This window comes from Heloderma suspectum, chromosome 1, assembly GCF_057233095.1.
Source record: "Heloderma suspectum isolate Gila_16-S chromosome 1, 16-S_ref, whole genome shotgun sequence".
In the NCBI taxonomy this organism is placed as follows: domain Eukaryota; kingdom Metazoa; phylum Chordata; class Lepidosauria; order Squamata; family Helodermatidae; genus Heloderma; species Heloderma suspectum.
Genome location: NC_139458.1, coordinates 284,535,264 through 284,556,138, shown reverse-complemented (window position 1 = coordinate 284,556,138; position 20,875 = coordinate 284,535,264). Strand labels below are relative to the sequence as shown.

The window sequence follows — 20,875 nt, the reverse complement described above, 5'->3', positions numbered from 1 at the left end:
TTCAAACGGGGACCAACTGCCTTACCTGGAGCTTAGGCTACTCTGCTATCTACCCCAGTGCAGTTCCTTGCTTAGTTGCTAGTGATTAGTATCTGTAAGAGTCATTAAGTAATAAAGGAATAAAGCCTTGGAAAGAATCCTTGTCCTCTGTGTCTTGAGTTGGCTATTGGACGGGACTGTAAGAGGCAACTAGGGTGCTCCTGGCACATATATGTCCAACCAGCAGGAGCATATCTTTGTGAATGAAGTTTAAAAAATCACATGTGAATATTGATTGTCCTTCAGATAAACATTGTATATGTCAAGATTCACCAAATTGTTAACATTCACTGTAGGAATAAGTGAGTCAGCAAAACATATTCTTATTGAGGTTCTCCTATTTCATTTTCCATGTCAAAGCTCATTCCGACTTATGTCTGCATTGGATTGTGAACTTTGTTTATCCACACAAACATTTCCCCAAATGTATGCATCGATTATGCACATTTTTGTAATGTATGCCTTTTTTCTCCCATTGACTAAAATATGTGTGTATGCATTTTTTTATGCATGTTCTTCAAATGCACTCATTTATTGAATGCTTTTTTGGTAGGCATTGATGATTCTGTCAACTTCGCGTTCTCCATATTCAAATGGTTTATACTTGAAATTCTTTCTCACTCACATGTGAATCTTGTGAAATGTGCTAAATTCCAATAAAAAATGGACTGAAAAAAAGAGGTGGCAATGCTAATTAAGCACTAACATGTTTAAATACATAGGGATTCAAACCCAGATTTTTAAAAGCTAAGCACTCAAAGCCCTGGGTCTGGATGGATGTGTCCTCACTCCACGCCCAGCTTGCCAGGCTGCAGGGGGTTCTGTTGCAGGTGGCGGGGGGAAGGATGGGACAAGGGCGAAGGCCATTGGCCTTTGCCCCTGGCGTCACCAAGGGGCAGGTCAAGCCGGCCGCTATTTAGGCCCTTCTGCCCTGCTGCCTCCTTATTCCAGTAGGAATGGTGGAGAATTCTGCCACAGATTTCAGTGAGGCCGAATGCACTGGCATACGGTCCCCCAAAATCCATGGCAGAACGGCCTGCCCCCCCGCCCCCCGTGGATTCCCCCCGGGACAAAGCTTACCTGGGGCGGATGTTCCGGACAGTTCTTGCAGCTGGTCTGGTGGTGGCGGCTGGTCTTTCGATCGGCTGCCATGGCCACCATTGTCTTCCTGGTCTTTGCCATGATAGGCTACGTAAGTATTTATGGCAAGCCAAGCAAAAAAAAAAACAGCGTACGCAAATGGCGGCGGCTACAGTGGCCACCATTAGCTTTCCCTATTTTTTGCCGTTTTAGCCTACGTATATATTTACAAAGTCTATTACGGTGAAAAAAAGGGGAACGCAAAAAGCGTAGTGCGCGCTATTTGCGTTCCTTTTTTTCCTGCCATTTTAGCCTACGTAAATATTTACGTAAGCTATTACGGTGAAAAAAAAAAGAATGCAAATAGCGCCCACTATGCTATTTGCATTCCCCTTTTTTTTCACCGTAATAGCCTACGTAAGTATGTACGTAGGCTAAAATGGTGAAAAATAGGGAACACAAATGGCCGCCCTGGCCACCGCCATTTGCGTATGCTGTTGTGGGTGTTTTTTGCTCAGCCATGATAGGCTACATAAATACTTACATTGCCTATCATGGCTGCCTGGCTGAACTCAAATGGTGGCCACTACGGCAGCCGCCATTTGCGTCCGCAGCAGCCCGTCCGCGGACGGAACTCCGGCTGCAGAGCGGAGCCGGCCGGGCAGGATTCTGGGGGGGAGGACCAGATCGCCTCCCCCCTGTCGAGGATTCCGGGGGGAGGGAAGGAGTGCCTCCCCCCCCACGAACACAATCTGCAAGAAGGTAAGTGACTTTCATACATCACTACATTCCAACCATTTCAGCTGGAATTTCTCGCGCCCTCCTCATCAGTGGAAGCAGTAACGCAGCGGCAGCGGCCTGCCTCTTGTCCTTGACTTCTTGGCACTTGGTGGCGGCAGCAGTACAGTGGCGGTGCGGCGGCGGCGGCATCCCCGGGACGAGGTGGCTTCTCGGCAGCATGGTTTACTCCCCTCTCCCCTCTCCCCAGCACAAGCCCGAGGCTTCTCACGCCTCCTTCCCTTTCCTTTAGGGTGGTCCCCACTTGGGTTGCCATGGCGTTTCAGACCCCGCTCAGCTGATTTCAGGAGGAGAAAGTCTCTTGTCTTGCCCCTTGCGCACTTCCCATAGCATTAGCATTGTGAGTTTTGTGTGCATGTGTGTGTGTGTGTGTGTGGTGGGGGGGTCCTCTGTTTGGCTTCCCGGTGCTCCCAGGTAGCCATTACAAGGGGAGGGATAGGAAAGTGTTCCCATGCCTTGGGCTTACCTCTTCCATTTTCACCTCCGTAGGCCGTTTATCTGCGGCTGCCTGCAGCGTGCTACTGGCTGCTCCCTGCCTTTCATCCCAGGTGTACACTTGGGATTTTTCTGGGCCCTCTCTCTCTCTCTCTTTTTGGCTCTCTTCTGCCCCCTAGTGGCCTGTTTTGCCTTGAACCCCATTTGCTATATAAAGAAAGCAGGGGGGAGGAGAAAGAGGGAAAGAGAAAGGAAAAAAAAAGTGGTTTGAGGGGAGCTATTGTAAGCCATTGCCTGGAAAGTTAATAGTGTGCGATTTAATATACATAATAATAATAATTAAAAACAAAAGAAAACAAAACAAACAAACAAAAATTAATTAATTAATTAACACAAAAATATATAATAATATTACCAATAAATAAATAAATAAGAATTAAAATAAAAAATATAGAAATTGGAAACACTCCAAATATATACATACATAAATTTCTTGAAGGGAAGTAGGATAAGCGCATTTCATCCAGGGTTCCATTCTAAAGTTGGTTAGCACATTTCCCAACACACAGCGATGCCACCCAAGAAGGGTTTGGGAAGTAAAAAAGGCAAAAGCAAAGCTGCTTGGCCTCTGGCTGAAGCCCCCTGCCCCCCAGCTAAGCGCCACTTCCGTAGGGCCGACACTTCCTCATCCGACGATGAGGATCAAGACATGGCCCTCATTCTGGCCAGACTGGAGGCTGCTGAGCGGGACTTAGGGATCCCTGCATTAACCACCCCTGCCAGGCGGGCTCCCCGGACTTCAGGTTCAAGGGTTACTAGAGGGCAAGGTCGCAAGGATCTATTGCTATCTATTTCAGAGAGGCTGGAAGCAATTGAGGCTTCCAAGGAGGTCATCACTGGGCAAACAGCATCTGCACTGGCCTCAGTGCTTGCATGCTCACTTTTGGAGCAGCCCCTTCCGGTGCAAGGGTCGCCGGCACCCGTCTCACTGGCTCCTGCAGTTTTGGACCGCAGCCAGATCCCTGACATCTCAAACAACCTTGGTTCAGGTGAGGTTCCAGTACCTGGGTGGTTAGTGCCACTGACCGGCTGGAACCAGTTCCCGCCATACGGGTGGTTCCCCTTTACAGCAGGGATGAGTTGGCCTTTTCACACACCAGCGCGGGGCATCCCACGATTCCCTCCTCCAGGTGTACTGCCCCACTGCTTCAGCCCAGGTTACACACTCCCGGCGCTAAGCCATGCCACACCAGGTGGGGCTGCCATTATGATAGGCATCCCTGCATCTACCCAACTCAATGGGGCCCATGTCCCTGCTCCAAACCCCGCTGGTGGGGTTGATGGGGGGAGCACCCGTGGCCCCTCCGGCTGCTGAGCCTCCTTTGGCCGGTGACGGGGTGGCTCCTCAACATGCCCATCCGCCATTGCTGCCTGCGCAGCTGTGTGGCAAGGTCCCATAGGCGAGAGCTCTGAGGAGCTTGGGGCGGGCAACAATGACCCATATGCCCAGGTAGGGATGTACGAAAGTCACTTACCGTTTTGCAGATCTGCTTCGCAGTGGGGGGGAGGCGCTCCATCCCTCCCCCCAGAATCTCGATGGGGGGGGAGGTGCTCTGTCCCTCCCCCCGGAGTCCTGCCCGGCTGGCTCTGGCTGCAGCCGGACATCCGGCCGCTGGGCAGCAGGGACGCAAATTGTGGCTGCCGTAGCCGCCGCCGTTTGCATCTCTGTATTTAACCATGATAGGCTACGTAAATATTTACGTAGCCTACTACGGAAAAGTAAAAAAAAAATGCGTACGCAAATCATGGTGGCTACGGCGGCCACCATTTCCGTTCCTTATTTTTCGCCGTTTTAGTCTACGTAAATATTTATGTAGACTATTACAGCGAAAATAAAGGGGAACGCAAATAGCATAGCGGGCGCTATTTGTGTTCCTTTTTGATTTGCCATTTTAGCCTATGTAAATATTTTTTTTACATAAAACAGCGAATTAAAAAGGAACACAAATAGCGTCCACTACGCTATTTGCGTTCCCCTTTATTTTCACCGTAACAGTCTAAGTAAATATTTACGTAGACTAAAATGGCGAAAAATAAGGAATACAAATGGCGGCCGCCGTAGCCATTTGTGTACGCTGTTTTTTTTTTTTTACCCAGACGTGATAGGTACATAAGTCTTTACGTAGCCTATCTAGGGATGTATGAAAGTCACTTACCTTTTCGAAGGGTGACATTTGTGGGGGGGGGAGGTGCTCTGTCCCTCCTCCCGAAATTCTGGCCGGGGGGGAGGCGCTCCATCCTTCTCCCCCGAAATTCTGGCCGGCCGGCTCCACTCCGCAGGGATTCTGTTAAAGATTTACGTAGGCTAAAATGACAAATCAAAAAGGGACGCAAATAGTGCCTGCTACGCTATTTGCATTCCCATTTATTTTCGCCGTCATAGTCTACGTAAATATTACACGTAAGACAGCCAAAAATAAGGAATGCAAATGGTGGCGGCCGTAGCCACCGCCATTTGCATACGTGTTTTTTTTTTTTTAACCCAGAGCACTCCACGGCCAGAAATCCGGCTGCGGATGGCTCTGGCCTGGGCCTGGCTGGCTGCTCCACAGAGCTGCCGTGGAGCACAGCCGGCCATCAAGGATTCCGGGGGGGGGGAGGAACGGAGCGCCTCCCCCCCATCAAGGATTCTGGGGGGAGGGACGGAATGCCTCCCCCCCACCATAAACATAATCCGCGGAAAGGTAAGTGCATTTCGTACATCCCTAGTTGCCGCACACCTGTGGGCAGCCCAGCTTGCTAATTCTGTTGTGCATTTCTGGTGCGACAACCAAGCCACTGTCCAGGTCATTAATTCTTTGTCATCATGCAACAATAGGGTCATGGCCTTGCTTCGGGCTTTCACTCTGCAGTGCCTCCATTTTAATATTTTATTCTGTCCATGACACATTCCTGGCATGGATAATGCCTTGTCACAAAACCAGGTGCAACGTTTCCGAGAACTGGCCCCTTGGGTGCGTGCTATTCCAGACACCATGCCAGCCACTCTGTGGGAAGTTGGCTGGAAGAGGCAGAACAAGCCATCCCGCAGTCCTTAGCCCCCAGCACGAGAGCGGCTTACGCCAGGTCAGGTAGGGAGTTCTTTCCATTCTGGGCGGCTGCACATCTTCCACAGTGCTGGCCAATACTGGTTGATCACCCACTGCAGTTTTGCATGGATGCCCACAGGCGGGGTCTAGCGGCCCGGACCATCGGGGGTAGGCTTTCTACACTTGCCTTCTGGTCTAAAATGAAGGGTGTAGCAGATAACACTATGGACTTCCAGGTCCAGCAGATGCTTCAGGGCTGGTCCAGGAGGTCCCCGGTGCCTCCTGACCCTAGACGCCCTCTGTTGCCAGACGTATTGCTGGGCTTGTGGGAACTGTGGCCTTCCTTGTGCAAATCTTCTCATGAAGCCACTTTGTTTCATGCTGTGGCTCTTACAGCATTCTTTGGGGAATTCAGGATATCGGAGTTGGTGGTGTCTGCTAGGGGCGACCTGTCAGGATGAGCCTTGCAGTTTAACAACTTACAGTTTTCTCAGCAGGGGGCCCTTATTCAGCTTAGGAGGTCCAAGACTGACCAGGGGGAGGAGGGGCATCAGCGTGTCCCTGTTTCCAGCCCCCATGCCGGACCTCTGTCCGGTCACTGCATTGAGGGACTTTCTCAAGGTTCGGGGAAACCTGCCCAGCCCCCTTTTTTGCCATAGGGACTCCTCTCCTTTAACCAAATATCAATTTGGGGCAGTCACACAGGGGGCATTAAAGGCGTTGGGTTTGGGTGCTCTTCGTTTTGGCACACATTCCTTCCAGATTGGGGCCGCCTCCACCACTGCATTTCTGGGGTTCACATCAGACAAAGTGCAGTCCGTCAGTAGGTGGCGCTCCAAGGCATATCAGGCATACGTGAGGCCACTGCCAGGCCTTTAGCCTGTGTGGACATTTCTGTTCATTGCTTTTCTTGTTCATCTAGATGGCTGGAGTGCGTGTGATCCAATGAAGGTGCTCATCTGTGGGCACAGTATGGTTTTTTGGGCCGGTCGGAGAGCCTCCTCCAGCTGCAGATCCCAGCTAGGGCTCAGCTGCTATGCCACCATTCAGTGGTTGGGCAGACGCAGGATGCGTTGGGAGCACCTCCTGCCCACTTTATTCCAGCAAGGGCTAGTGAAGGTTCCCCAAAGATTCTAGTGTTGCACTTATGGGGGAACGATCTAGGCCTGCTGAAAGGCAAGGCCCTGATTCTTCAAGCTTGGGAGGACTTGCGGCTGATTCGGCATCGCTGGCCGGGAATCACCATTATTTTGTCCAACCTGCTGCCTAGAGTGGCCTGGAGGGATGGCTTGGATCCTCGTGCCATGGATAAGGCCTGTAAAAAGGTCAACAGAGAGATCGGGAACTTTCTAATCAAACAGGGTGACCAGACTATCATCCACCCTGACATTTCTCCTGCTCGGGGGATGCTCTACAGGGCGGATGGTGTTCATCTCACCGAACTAGGCAATGATGTCTTTTTGGCCGATCTACGAAGGGGCATTTGGGAGTGTTTACTGCGCAGGTGGGGGGAGAGCGAGTAAGCAGAGGCTTGTCGTCCTCCTGTGGCAGCTCTGGGCGGGCTCTCCCTGGGGGAGTGGACAGGTGAGCATTTGTAGGCACCGTTTCAGGTGACTGGTAAGGCCCGAGGCTTCCAGCTCTGGGTTTTGTGGCCCCAGTTGGGAGATACGGTTTACCTTTGAGGCCAACCCTCCTCACCCACTCAGGTTCTGTGGCTTGAGGGGGGGGGGGTGACAGGGGAAGGTCTCCCAGCCCAGAACTGGGTATGTCTGATTGGTGGGCGAGGGTGGATGCCTCGCCACAGACAACGAATGCCTCACTCTACACCTGTCATGGTGGTCTTGTTGGTGGTGTACCTGCCGGTGCTTTCTTCTCAGATTGTAATCTATCAATAAATGTGGCCCTGTTTTATCCCAAATCTATTGGTGCCGTCTCGTCACTTCTCCCCCTGTCCACTTGCAAGAATCTGTCAATTTTGGGTTTTCCCACATTCAGGTTTTTTTAAAAAAAATCTGAAGTTCATTTTGTCCCAGATATGGAGAACTTTTCACATTTTGATAAATTATTATCAACACTGAACTGAAGTGAAATTCTCACCCATCCCTAATTTTTGTTGTGTGAATCACATTGAAGCTCAGAAATGTATGGATATCAGATTGCAGATTGTGTTTGACTCCACATCCAGTTCCAGGAGGTGCTGATTGGATAAACTGTGATGAAAAATGAACTGAAACAAATTTCTCACCCCCTCCTAATTCACCATAATATGTCCCCTGGGTGCAGTTCTGTGCACAGGTATGTAGTTCTGTGCACAGGTACAAACAATGTATTACCTGAATTTCAAATGTTTCTTACCAAGCAGTCGCCTTTTGTCCGACATGCAATTCTTTGTACAATCTATTTGTTGAACGAAACAGTATCACTTTTATGGGAGAACAAGCATATCATAACAAATTATAAAGCTAATGGTCTTAAGCAAGCAATCTGATCAAAAAGGGCTGTACAGGATTAATTCAGTTTCAGATGTTTGAAAGATTGATTCGAAGAGATTAAAGCACCATTGCTACTATGCTGTTGTCGGCTATCTTTACTACTGAAAGATTTAATCTTGAGAATTTAGCTTTTATTCAGTATTGCTCCCCACATTGCAGTAGCCCTCGAGCTAATTGAAAGTGAAAAGATTCCTATTGTTGGTTGCTGAGACACACGTTTCAGCTTTTGCTTGAAACTGGCCACTCAAGATAAAGTAGCCTCATTTGAGGTTGTTTTCAATTTTATACCTACTTCCCTGCACACACATGATAGTTATCAAAGGTAACATTCAGCTGCCATTGTGGTTTTCTGCTTAATTGGAAAGCATTATTTGTCTTTGCACCTTTATAGAGAGGAAAGTTGGGGAAAGGAAAAGGAAAGCGTGAGGACTAGATAAATCCAGAAGATTAAAAAAAATAATAAATTAGGCTAGTACAATATAGTTGGAAGAACTATATATAACAATATTGTCACAGTGAATCTATATGAGTGATCCCAGAGCTCTAAGAGGCTGTCACATACTCAGGGATTATATTCATCCTTCAGGGGCCTGAATACAAATAGTTTTCTGTCAGCAGCCCCATACCCAGTACTGCTAAGTGGATTGCTCTCCCTCAGTTATTATCTCTGCTTGCATTGATCCTCCTCCTGAAATATTCCAATGAAAAATGCTCTTCTTGTTAAACACGTATACCCTTTCCTGCACACACACCCTGCACCATGCTCCAAGCCTCTTCTGTCAAAACATATTAAGAGAACAATATAAATAGCACAACCAGACCATATTAAAATAATGCCATCTGAGAACTAAAAATCCACAATCAAGCTCCTTCCCAAAGTGTAGACTTTACACATGTAAGGCCCCAGGCCTGTAAGCAAGCTAACAGCAGTTGAGAGAGGCTTAGAGATCCCTACTGCTCTCTGCTTTGGATCATTATTAAGTGCAATTTCTTTGCAAGTGGGCTCCTTGGCTTGTAAGATGAGTCAAAGGTTGATATGGCCGCCTCAGCATATTCCATGCTGACAAGCTATGGTACCATTTATCTTATCAGTCTCAGATGTGCCTGGGAAGTGGAGCTCTGTTCGTCTTAAAGCTACAGGTATCTGTGCTGGGAACCAAGCACTGTTAGGCTATGCAGTGGTGAAGTTGCAGATGAACTCTAATTAACTCTTGCTGCTGTCACGCTGCCTCACTGCTAACATGGATGGCATAAAACCCATCTTGCACCAGAGCTCTGGGTTCAGAGAAGCTGTCTGATCCAACCATTGGGTATGCCTGTGTGCTGTAAGTACTCAGTAAAGTCTCCTTGTAAGTAAACCTGGATCTGGCTTATCACTTTCACTGCACCTCCAAACCTTAGCAGCCCACGGCTGGGGCATACAAAACAATACCTCAAGGGAGGTGGAAAGGGAAGAGCAGCTACAAACTTGACTGGGGAAGTTAATACATAGCTTCAGGACAGTCACAGTATAAGGATCTTGCTCTTTGCAACTGATGTCCTCATGTTGCACGCTGAAGACACTTGGAGCATGGCTAGGCTTGTTGAACATAACCTGGGCGGAGGTTCATATAGGTCAGGGTTAAGGAACTTTTTACCTTTTGAGGTTTGCATTATCTCCCTGGAAACTTGTTGGGCTCCAAAAGGAGCCAAAAGGGGATCCAGTCAGAGCCAAAAGTGGACAAGAGTTATAGATGTATACCAAATAAAGGTAAGAGTCACAGCATACAAAAGATATTTACATCCAGGCATTCTCCTTCCCCAACTTGTTTGAAGTTCCCCCCATCAGATTTGTAGCTGGGGGACAGAATAAATAATATCAATAAGCTGGAGCAGAGCTGGAGAGGGGCATAGCCTAGGTAGAGCCCAGAGGGTTGGAGGTCTGCATTTGGTGTACAGGTCAGAGATTTCACAGTCCTGATACAGGTCTCAAGTAACTTTCATGAAATGTAACCTGGAAGAAAATGCCTCTGATTTAGTTCCAGCTTTTGATATATTACAATCACAGATAATGGAGTCATAATTAGTGCTTTGGGGATTTGTTTTGGTGGAATAGTTTTAAATGTTTTAAATAATGTTGTTGTTATCAAACTTCTTTTCAATTCCTTTTGTATTCTCTAATTATAGCCCCACTTTTCATCACTTTTAGCAAGATTAAAACTAAATCCAAGGAATTACATCAGTGGTAGAAACCTCAAACCTGCAGATCCAGTATGACTTGCTACTGCTAGGCCTCCCCATCCAGCCTGCTGAGGCCTCCCCTCCTACCTGAAGCCCCACTCATCAGGAAGGGTGAGGGAAGGCAGCTCTGTCGGGAACCACTGCTTCAAGGAATCTGGAGTGCCTTGAGGCAGTGGCTCCCAACTGAACCATTCCCAGTTCACTGCTGCTCAGCTGTTTCCTGAGTAGCAGTGGGGGTGCTTTAAACTCCCGTCCTTGCAATCTCCCCTGTGGCTCAGGTGTTCAGCAAGAAAACAGCTTTGAGTGCCTATTTTGGCAGAAAGTTGGGGAACAAGTAGAATTAAAAAAACATCAAAATAAAATAGCCAAGGAGTGGGAGAAAGGGCCTGAACTTCCTTCCCCTGGCCTACACAGCTGTGCTTTATCTATCAGTCACCATGGGCTTTCAGGAAGCTGTTGAGAGGACTTCACAGTGCAGGTAGTGCTGAAGGTTGTTTGTGTGTGTGGGGCTGGCACTGCCCACACAGGACTGTGGTCTCCGAGAGCTTTCCTATGCAGGAATGCAGCCTTGGGGCTCAAAAAGGTTCACCATCCCTGAGTTACATCAATTAGAGCCAGTGCTCTCTACAGTAAGATGTTTATTTTTTAATTTTGATGCATTGTACCTAGGGATGGGGGAGAATTTCTCCCCGAAACTTCAGGGGGCCGAGTGCCAACGCATTTGGCCCTCCGAAGGTTGTTCGGGGAGAAATTCTCCGCCCCCCCTACCCCCCGCCCCCCCCCCGGGATGGGACTTACCTTTCATGAATGTCCCTCCCGGCGGCGGGTCCCGGCGGCGGTTTGGCAGGTCTTCGTCAGGGGCGGGGGCGGCAGCCAGTCTTTCGACCGGCTGCCGCCACCGCCATTACAAGAAAAGTAAAAAAAAAAAAATGCCCCTGTGATAGGCTACGTAACGATTAACGTAGCCTATCACGGCTAGATTTGCAAAGTCAGCCGTGATAGGCTACGTTAATGGTAATTACATGCATGGCCTACAGGGACCAAATAAGGAATGTGAATGGCGGCTCCCTATGGGGGCCGCCATTTGCGTACGCGCTTTTTTTTTTTTTCAAAGTCACCCGTGATAGGATACGTGACGATTAACGTAGCCTATCACGGCTGACTTTGCAGATCTAGCCGTGATAGGCTACGTTAATCGTTATGTAGCCTATCACAGGGGCGTTTTTTTTTTTCTTTTGAAGTTCGCGGCCAGGGAGATGGGGAGCTTCTCCCCGGCCTGAATTTCGGCCGGGCGAGGCAGGAAGCCTCCCCCCCGGCCTGAATTTTGGCCGGGCGAGGAGGGAAGCCTCCCCCCCCGGCCTGAACTTCGGGGGGAGCAGCGAAGCGCCTCCCCCCCACCGCGAAGCAAGCTGCGAGACCAGGTTAGTGACTTTCATGCATCCCTAATTGTAGCACATAACAGAGCAGGTCAGAGAGACATAAAATGTTTTGATCATTATGCACCAGAAGTTATCTGCCTCCTCTGTTTGACTACTTTGAATAATTCAGCCTTTAACAAATAGATAATCCTGAAGTCAAACACTGACTATAATTGAAGCTGTAGGAATAAATCTTCACTGAAGCAAAGCTGTGCATGGAAGAAAAATGCAAAAATGATCATAAAATACATTTTTGTGCAAATACCTTGGAAACTAGTTTGTGTGTGTGTGTGTGTGTGTGTCTGCCATAGATGCACACATACTATAACTCTTTTTAAACTCCCAGCTCAGTCCAGAGTTCTGTTTATAGTCCAATATTCTCATGCAGCTTCTTGCCCATTTCAACTGAGGGAAGCAGTCCATGCATGTAAAGAAATGTGTGTAAGCTTCATCACACCACTCTCCCCCATCACTTGATTAGCTCAACTCTTTTATAATAATAATAAAATACACATTATGAAATATTTACTGTATTTTGCAATGATAAATATTCTGTGTTGAAATCAATTAGTTGTCCAAATACTTGTTATGATTTTTAAAATGACCTCTCTAAAGTACAATAGGTTTTGCAGCTATGGCAAAGCCTTGCAATAAATAAGTAAAAACTATACCTATTGGGGTTAAAAAAAACATCTGTTTTTATTTTTTCAAGAAAGTTCAGGATATTAGAATTGTACTCAGCCACTAAAACAATAACATCCTTATCATTAATAGTTAAAAAAAAACCAGTTCCAGTATTTCTGTCTTTTATCACACACTTCTCTAGTTCATCAACGTTTCTTTTCCATAGCTTTTCTAAGAGGGGTTTCAAAAAGAGGTTCAAACTAACAGGGGTTTCAAAAGTAGGTTGTGATATGGTATGATCTGCTGCTTAAAGGTGGGAAAATTCACTAAGTCCACGGGGCCCACCCAAGCCCTTTGGCATCAGTAGTAGCTCTTTTGATCCCTGTCACTGATGCATTATTGTAATGTTCATTAATCTGCAAGTCCAAGGTGGACAGTGGAACTGTTGTAGCTTCCACAGTGTATTGTGTGTGACACTTTTGTAGGAGACGCTTTGCATGCTGATGTAGAAGTAACAGGCGAGCAGGAGGAATGTCGGGTTCAGCAACAAATACGGAGATTGACATAGGTCAGAAAGCTAAGGAAGCAAGCAGCCTCCCAGAAGCCTTCCCTCTTTGAATGTGAGTGGGATGGTGGGTACTTGGTTCACATGATATAAATTCAGTGATGCCACTCTATAGCATGGTGGTCACGAAGCTCTCCACTCCCTGTCCCCTTCAAAAACATTTTAAAAAAATAATAAAAACCTTGATAAAAGTTAGGGCACCAGGTATTCCTACCTGTTCCTGAACCTCCTGCTGATCAGCTGTTGGTGGGCAGGCAGAAAACCGAAGAGTTGCTTCCTGGCCCCACCCAGTCTTCTGCCCCACACGGACCACTCTCCTTTGTTCTCTCTCTTCCTACTCCCAGATTCTAGCCTCACTATTTCTCTCCCCTCAACCCCTTCTCTCGCTGTTTCTCTCCCTTCCCCATCCCTAGGCTTCCTCTCCCTCTCCCTCTCCCTCTCCCTCTGCCTTCCTAGCCTCTAGCCTCACTCTTTCTCCCCCTCTACCCCTTTGCCTTGCTATTTCCCTCTCCCTCTCAGGCTGTAGCCTCACTCTTTCTTTCCCTTGCCCCTCTTTAGCTCACTTTTGACTAGCCAGGTCTCCACAGCAGCCTGGTAAGCATTTTGTGGTGGTGCAACAGCATTTTCTCAAATTTCCAGATGTGCCTACAGTCCAAAAGAAGGAGACCCCTGCTCTATAGCATGCTTCATAAAATTGTTTATTCTGGTGTCTAACTTTATGACTAGAAAGTATGTCTAAGGGCTTCTTCACATGGAACTTTTGTCCTGCTATTGAGATTGCTCACTCACAGAAGTTTGCAGGCCCTTTAGATGACGTTGTGAACCTCCAGGGCATCTCCCACACTAAATGACCTTTATTCCATTTTTAAATAGATCCGAGATAATGAGCAATCAAATTACCCCACTTGTGTTCCACTTGAATTCCCTCCATGAAAAAGGAAAAGCCGCAATGAGAGGAGCTGGATCAATTAAACATATGGAAGACTCAGATAAGGGGGAGAAGGAGGGAGAAAGCGGGGAGGAAGCGCTTGTAAAGGAAGTCCGTTGTGATCCTGCATTTAAAATGGAAGCAGAAAGCCCCATTTTAAATGTGGGATTTTTAGGCTGGTGTAGATGCTCTCAGTCTCAGTTAGTATTTGTTTTACAATCTTTCTAAAAAGCAGTGCAGTAACATATCCTCTGAAGCAGCCTTCAGGTGGTGTATTTGCCTAATGATAAAACAATAATAAAATTAGTGCTGTGCCAAAATTCCCTGCTCCCCCCCCCGACCATTCTCATTCAGTTTGATAGAAAAGAACTTACTTTCAAAAACAAATTCAAAGGAGAAGAAATTTCAGAGAAATTCTCATGATTGGGTTTGGGGTTCTTGTGCTTACTTTACTTATGAGGATTCCATAGAGCATACTGAGATGCATTGTACAATAATCTCTGTGGCAGCCTGTAGGCTCCTTGGCTTCCCACATTTCAGTTAAAGCCATCATGAGGAAGCCATCATGAAGCAATTTTTCCCATGAGGCTTTTTCAGTTCAGGAAGTGCAGGTGGCCTGGGAGGCTGCAGAGCAATGGAAAGATGTGTAATAGAGAGAGAGAAAACACACACAGCACCCTTGCCCACCTTGAAGTGAATTAGGTAAGCTCAACCCCCTCACCCCCCAATTCAAAATTCCACCTCAGAAAAGTGGAAGCCTCAGCATAGTTGATGCTGTTGCCACTTGCAGGAGCAGTGCAATAAACCCTCAGGAAAAAAGAAAAGAACCTGTGCTACAACCCCTGCTAATAGTAGCCCTATCTGTGAGGGACTGCTGGAGAATTTCTCCTCCCCTAGGAGAAACCCGGTGAAATTGTTCCCCCAGTTTCTCTGCCCATAAATAGTCTGGAGAATTTTAAGATGCCATTTGCACACAGCTCTAAATAAAATAGTTCATGTGACATAATTTATTTATGGTCATCATTCTGGGATAGTTTCAATCTGGTATCAATATTCTGATTATCTGAGAAGGGTTGACTTAGAGGACTTGTGTGCATGTGTGTGTTCATGTGTGTGCATGTGCTTACACACACACATTGTGGTTGCTATTCTTGTACATGACATGAGATAAAATGAAGGTGATGCTGTATACCGCATGTTGTTTCCAGTACAATGCTGAGGTAGATTGTCACCTTGCAGGCAATGGTCTCCAAAACTGATAAGCAGTCCATTTAGGAAATAATGAACATATATGATTAAAAAAATTAATAGAGAGTCTCTCAGATTGCAATAGATAAACCAGACAATTGTGATGAAGGGAAATGTGTTGAAGGCTTGTAATTTCTCACCATCTCTGTCTCTCAAAGACGGAACAATATAAAAAGGCAATAATGCTTTTATGTCTCCTATGAAATTCAGTAATGAGAACATTAATACCATTTGAGTCACTTCAAACACATAGGCAGAAACTGCCAGAGAGATTTTTTAAAAATCCAGGGTTGTCTGATTTCCATGGCATTCTAATGGAGCATATTTCATTCATTTCTATAAAGCTTTACTAAAGTATGGTACTTTGATAAGCAGTCAGCAAGTAATCACCAAGAAGAAGCAGAAGAAGCAGCTCTACAATATTAACTAATGAAAACTAAGAAACAGACGTCCAATTTAATACATGTCCTTTTCTTGTATGTTTACCAAAATTATATCATTCTGATTTAAGAAGGGGAAAGTGGACTAACTTCAAAATTTAATTTATTACTTATCAAATGTCCAAACCACACATAGATTGGAATTCAATACTGTTCCACTCGCTGAATGATATTTGATTTGGTGGCTGTCCTCCACTAATGCTAGGTGAGGGATAGGGTTGCTAGAGAAATTTGAGATGGACTAAAATGAGCTTGGATTTCTAAGAATCCAACCTGCGGAATCCATTGCAGAGTGATCCACTCAGGCCGCGCGAAGTCCGTGGACTTCTGGATGATTTTTTTACTTTCCCAAAATTTACTCATATAAATTCGTAGGAAAATACGTAAGTTTCTGCTGAGGAAATGTTGAATGGAATGAGGGACAATATGCTAAATATTACGTACTGAGGTAAATTATGTAAATACTTATGTAATTATTTGCATGTTTTTCTGCTCAACGAAAAAAAAATGCATCTATCTGTGGGCAGACAATGGAACAAAAGGCACCTGACAATCCACGAAACAGAGAGGGACTGGATTTTACACAGTCTGTATATCCCTAGTGAGGGATGCTATGTTCTCCAATTCCCCCTTCCTGCAGCAGCTCCCTGCCCTGCCTGAATATCTGGTCCAAAGGGTCAAGGGACCATCCAGAATAGCATGGGAGGTTGTGCAGGGGCTACAGAAAGATCAGAGACTTCCTTGTTTTTTTTATTAATCTATAAGCCACACTGGGAGACTTCCTAGCTGAAGTGGGGTAAAATGCTTTAATTAAATAAATAATAGACATACATTCAGAAAGGTCTGGAAGGGGAAAGATGCTTGGGGGACATTTGGAGTAGAAAAATGGCAGGTGGGGAAACAATCAAGTATCCTTCTCCCCACTGACTTTCTGCTCCAGTTCAACCTCTTCCCAAAGTTAATTTTCCTATGGAAATGGGGCCATTGAGGGCACTGTTAGATTAAATGCTCAGTGAGTTTGGTCATTTGATCAGTGTTTCTGTAAAACCATCATCACCAAAGTTGCTTGGCAAAGGTCTTACTCCTTAGGAAGGAGGGCATCCCGCTCCCTCACTTAGCAGCTGATCCCATGTCCTGTTGAGGCCCATTAAGTATAGAATTTACAGTTTTTGGGGTGGCTATTGAGGTTATCATGGGACATGAATGTTTATAACCATCAGGCCATGAACAAGTGATGTGTTACAGGACAAATGCAGCCCCAATTAAGTACTTGAAATCCCACTGATTTCAACAGGAGAGTCAAACATGTTTTTAACTCTACTGCATTCAGTAAATAGGCTTAAAAGTACTTAAGATTTGTGTCCATATTCATATATCGAAAATGCATATTTTCTCAAGTTAACAGTGGAGTGATTGGGAACCTTTGGGAGGGGAAAGAGGAAAGTAATCTGCTGCCTTGTATCCATGTTTCTTCACACTAGAGTAAATAAATCTGTATTTCCATTATTTTGTTAATAAAAAACTTCCACGGTTTTTGTCTTTTACAGTGAAAAAGGCTATCGAGCTGAAATCAAGAGGAGTGAAGATGCTGCCTAATAAAGACAGCAGCCACAAGAATTCTGTCTGTAAGTCTCTCACAAATATGTATTCTCTTAAGGACTACATGAGCAATTGTTGATGCTAAAGAGACAGATGAGTACAGTTGCAATCGTGTGGGGGCAAAACATCCAAGGGACAGCCCTCTCCAAGGGACAGCCTCAAGCAGCTGATTTCAGTTGTCATGAAAGGGTAGCAAATGGTTGTTTCATTTAGGGTTGTGGTGTTTCTCCTCCGATGGAGAGGTAGGGATATACGAATCCCCTACCTGCCAGTCTGGGGGGGGGGGTCCACAAGGGGGGGAGGCGATCCATTCCTCCCCCCAGAATCCTCGCCAGCTGGCTTCGCTCTGTGGCAACCATGCAGCGCCGCCGGCCGGCTCCATACAGCAAGCAATATGGCTGCCATTGCTGTGCTGTATCGCTGAGCACTCACTTAAGGAAGGGATCCAGACATTTAAATGGCATCTGCTATGCCATTTGCATCCCTGTTTTTTATGCAATAGGCTATGAAAATATCTACATAAATACAAATGTGTAGCATATCGCGTGAAAAAACAAGGATGCAAATGGCGTAGCAGACGCCATTTGCGTCCGGATCCCTTCCTGCAGTGAGTGCTCAGCGATACGGCACAGCAATGGCAGCCGTATCGCTTGCTGTACGGAGCCAGCCGGCGAGGAGGATCCAGCTCCGCACAGGTCCGGCAGGAGGCAGAGGTAGGTGGACCTGTTCCGCCACGGACTCCGGAGTCTGTGGCGGAATTGTCTGCCATCTCTAGGAGAGGTGCTTATGTGATTTTCTGCCAGAAAAAGTTAGGGATGGCAGAGAATTCTGCCACGGATTCCCATGAAGCTGGATTCTTTAGAATCTGGCCCCCCAAAATCTGTGGCGGAACGGCCTCCCGCCTCCTGCCACCCCGCGGAATACCCCTGGGACAGTGCTTACCTGGGGCGGATGCGGTGGCGGCGGCAGCTCCGCCGGCGGCTCCAGCGGCGGCGGCTGGTCTCCTGGCCGGCTGCGGCCAGTCTATTGCGGCCACCATTTGTGTCCTTGCTAGCAGCCATGGTAGGCTATGTAAGTATTTACATAGCCTATCACGGCAAAGAGCAGGGGCGCAAAGGGCATAGCGGCTGCCATTTGCATCCCTGCTCTTTGCCGTGATAGGTTACATAAATACTTACATAGCCTATCATGGCTGCTAGCAAGGGCGCAAATGGCGGCCGCTACGACAGCCGCCATTTGCGGCCACAGCAGCCCATTTGTGGCTGGAACTCCGGCTGCGGCTGGCCCCAGCTGGCGGCTCCGCAGAGTCGCTGCTGAGCGGAGCTGGCCGGGGAGGATTCTGGGGGGAGAGACGGAGTGCCTCCCCCCCACCGCAGATGCCCCTGCATGGAGCCAGGTAAGGGATTCGCACATCCCTAGAAAAAATAGCCAGAGTTGGGTATAGTGCACTTTGACTTGTGGGAGGGTTGGCAGTGGGCACCATTTTCTGTTCTGCCTTAGGCAGCATTATATCTTGGGCTCGCCCTGACTAGGAATGTATGTGAATTTTGTTCCTGTTTGCAAATCATTCAAATATGCCCCATTGCAACCCCAAAATGAACACGAGCAGGAATGCAATTTTTGCAATTTCACCAACTTATGTTTGCATTCAGAAGTGTGCACTTGCACAAGTACACCCTTCCAAAAATGTGCACATGAGTAAATCCCTCCCAAATCCACATTTGTAAACTTTAGCTGGGGGGAGGTGGTTTGCACATTTTTGATCAGGGAATATGCGCATTTTTAAAAATGCATTTTTTTTCCTATTGGGGAAAATGCATACTTTTAAAAATGTGCATTTTCCTGATAGAAAAAAAAGATGCTCATGTTTGGGAATGCAAACGAGGCCAAATGAGCTTCAAGGAAGATTTTGGAGAACCTCAATGAGCTCGGACATCTCATGTTGGTCCATCCCTAGCCCTGACAAGTCCAAAAATATTTTAGTAAAACTAGAAAAATGTCTCAGGGTAAGTTCTACACATCCTTATGAAATTAGGAAAGAAAGACCATGGAAGGGAACACAGAAAAGAACAGATCATTGGTTAAGCCTATGAAATATATCACCAATAAATCTAGGGCAGTATGCAGTGCTGCAGTCCACCAGTGCCAATTATGTCGCACTAACAGGAATGATCGGTGCTAGCAGGAACAACTGCTAGTGCAACAGGATGCTAGTGCTTCATAACGTGACTTGAGGAAACTAGCCAAAATAATCGCTTCTGGAACAGGACAGGTCTGGAGCTCCCTTCCACAAAGTCCACACATTTGACTCATTCCAGAAGCAGTAGTTTCAGCTAGTTTCTGGTTGCGCTAGCAGGGCTAGCTTCCCATTGCGCTCACAGTTGGTCCCGCTAGTGAGCATTCTATGCTGCCATATGTTTCTACAGGATTTTTCTTCTTTTTTTGTAAACAAGACTGTTGCAGCATTTATAACCAGCGACTGGACAGTGACTAGCAGGAGAATACAAAAAGATACAAGGCATTTATTAAAACAATTAGACATCCTCCAGAAATGCAAACAATTCAGTATACCAAGTTAACTTAAAACGCCATTTAGTGCAGGACCTTAAAAACCATTCATGTCCCAGAAACCCTCCTAAACAGGAAGGTTTTAGATACCCAGAGGAAGATCATTAACCGTGAGATGAGCCTCCTGTGGGAGGGAGTTCCAGAGCCTGGGTGCAGACACTGAAAAGGCCCTCTCCTCAACTAAGCATACTTCTGGGACATTGGAACACACAAGGGCCTCTGATGAAAATGTAATCAGGTTCATACAGGAGTACACAGCCCTTCAGATATATTAGTCCCAAAGTGTAAAGGGCTTTAAAGGTCTTGGGGTGCTTCCATATGAGGTTTTTATTGTACAATTACCCTGCCTCATTGACAGAATTTTATGGGGGGCGGGATCCTCCAATGTCTTCCATTTGTGACTCTCCTATGTTTTCCCACCACTGCTTCCATCTTTTTTCTTCCCACAGAAAATAGATTAAGGAGGGAAAGATGGACTAGCTGTGCAGTGTCTTGATTAGTAGCACTAGTAGCCATCCATCTGGAAGCACCCTTGGACATGGAAACAGATTAGAAGGTAGTGCAATTGTTTCAATAAGGAGATGACATGTTCCCTATAGTAGGGATGTGTGAATTAGTAAAACCTGATTTCATCTCAAAGTTCGTTCCAAGTTGGCATATTATTCCAAATCTACACATCAGCTGTGTGCATTTTTGAAATGTATGCGTTCTTCTCCAATGGATTAAAGTGTGTGCATTTTGTGTGCATTTTAAAAAGTATGCATTTTTCCATGCTCATTTTTCGAATGTACACATGTTGCCATTGCCAAACTCTCTTTTTTGGTCCACAAATTACATCACAAGGTTAGTAATGTGTGGACTTCAACCACAGATTTTATTCAAGTCCACATTCAGGTCCGGTATATGTGAATTGGGTAAATTCTGGTCAAGAATGTACTTCTGCATACATCCCTACCTATATGCAGTCCTAGTTAACAACAACCTGACTGCCACAGTTTGGACCAATTGTAGTTTCTGAACACTGTTTATAGGAACCCATACATAGAGCACACCACAGTAGTCCAGGCATGATGTAACTAAAGTATAAGTAGGGATGGGTGAGAAATTTGTTTCAATTTGGTTTTGATAAGAATGTACCAAAATTCACAAATTTTTCCATATTTGGGACAAAAAGAACTTGAGATTAAAATAATTTGAATACTGGAAAAAGTGATACTGACACATTCACTCATCTCTAGGTATATGTTACCATAAGCAGATCTGCAGTTTCCAGAAATAGGCATAGTTGTTGGTGCACCAGCATCATACACTCCTGGCTACCGAATACATGCA

General features: G+C 46.2%; 1 protein-coding gene across 1 annotated transcript in view; it reads left to right on the top strand.

Annotated features, from left to right (window-relative positions):
* The window catches only part of CSMD1 (CUB and Sushi multiple domains 1), a 1,446,416-nt gene that overhangs the window by 805,594 nt on the left and 619,947 nt on the right, over positions 1 to 20,875 (top strand). The window contains exon 7 of the mRNA XM_084811779.1: positions 16,924 to 17,001. Coding sequence (XP_084667905.1) covers positions 16,924 to 17,001 — 78 coding nt within the window. The remainder of the gene's footprint in view (positions 1 to 16,923; positions 17,002 to 20,875) is intronic.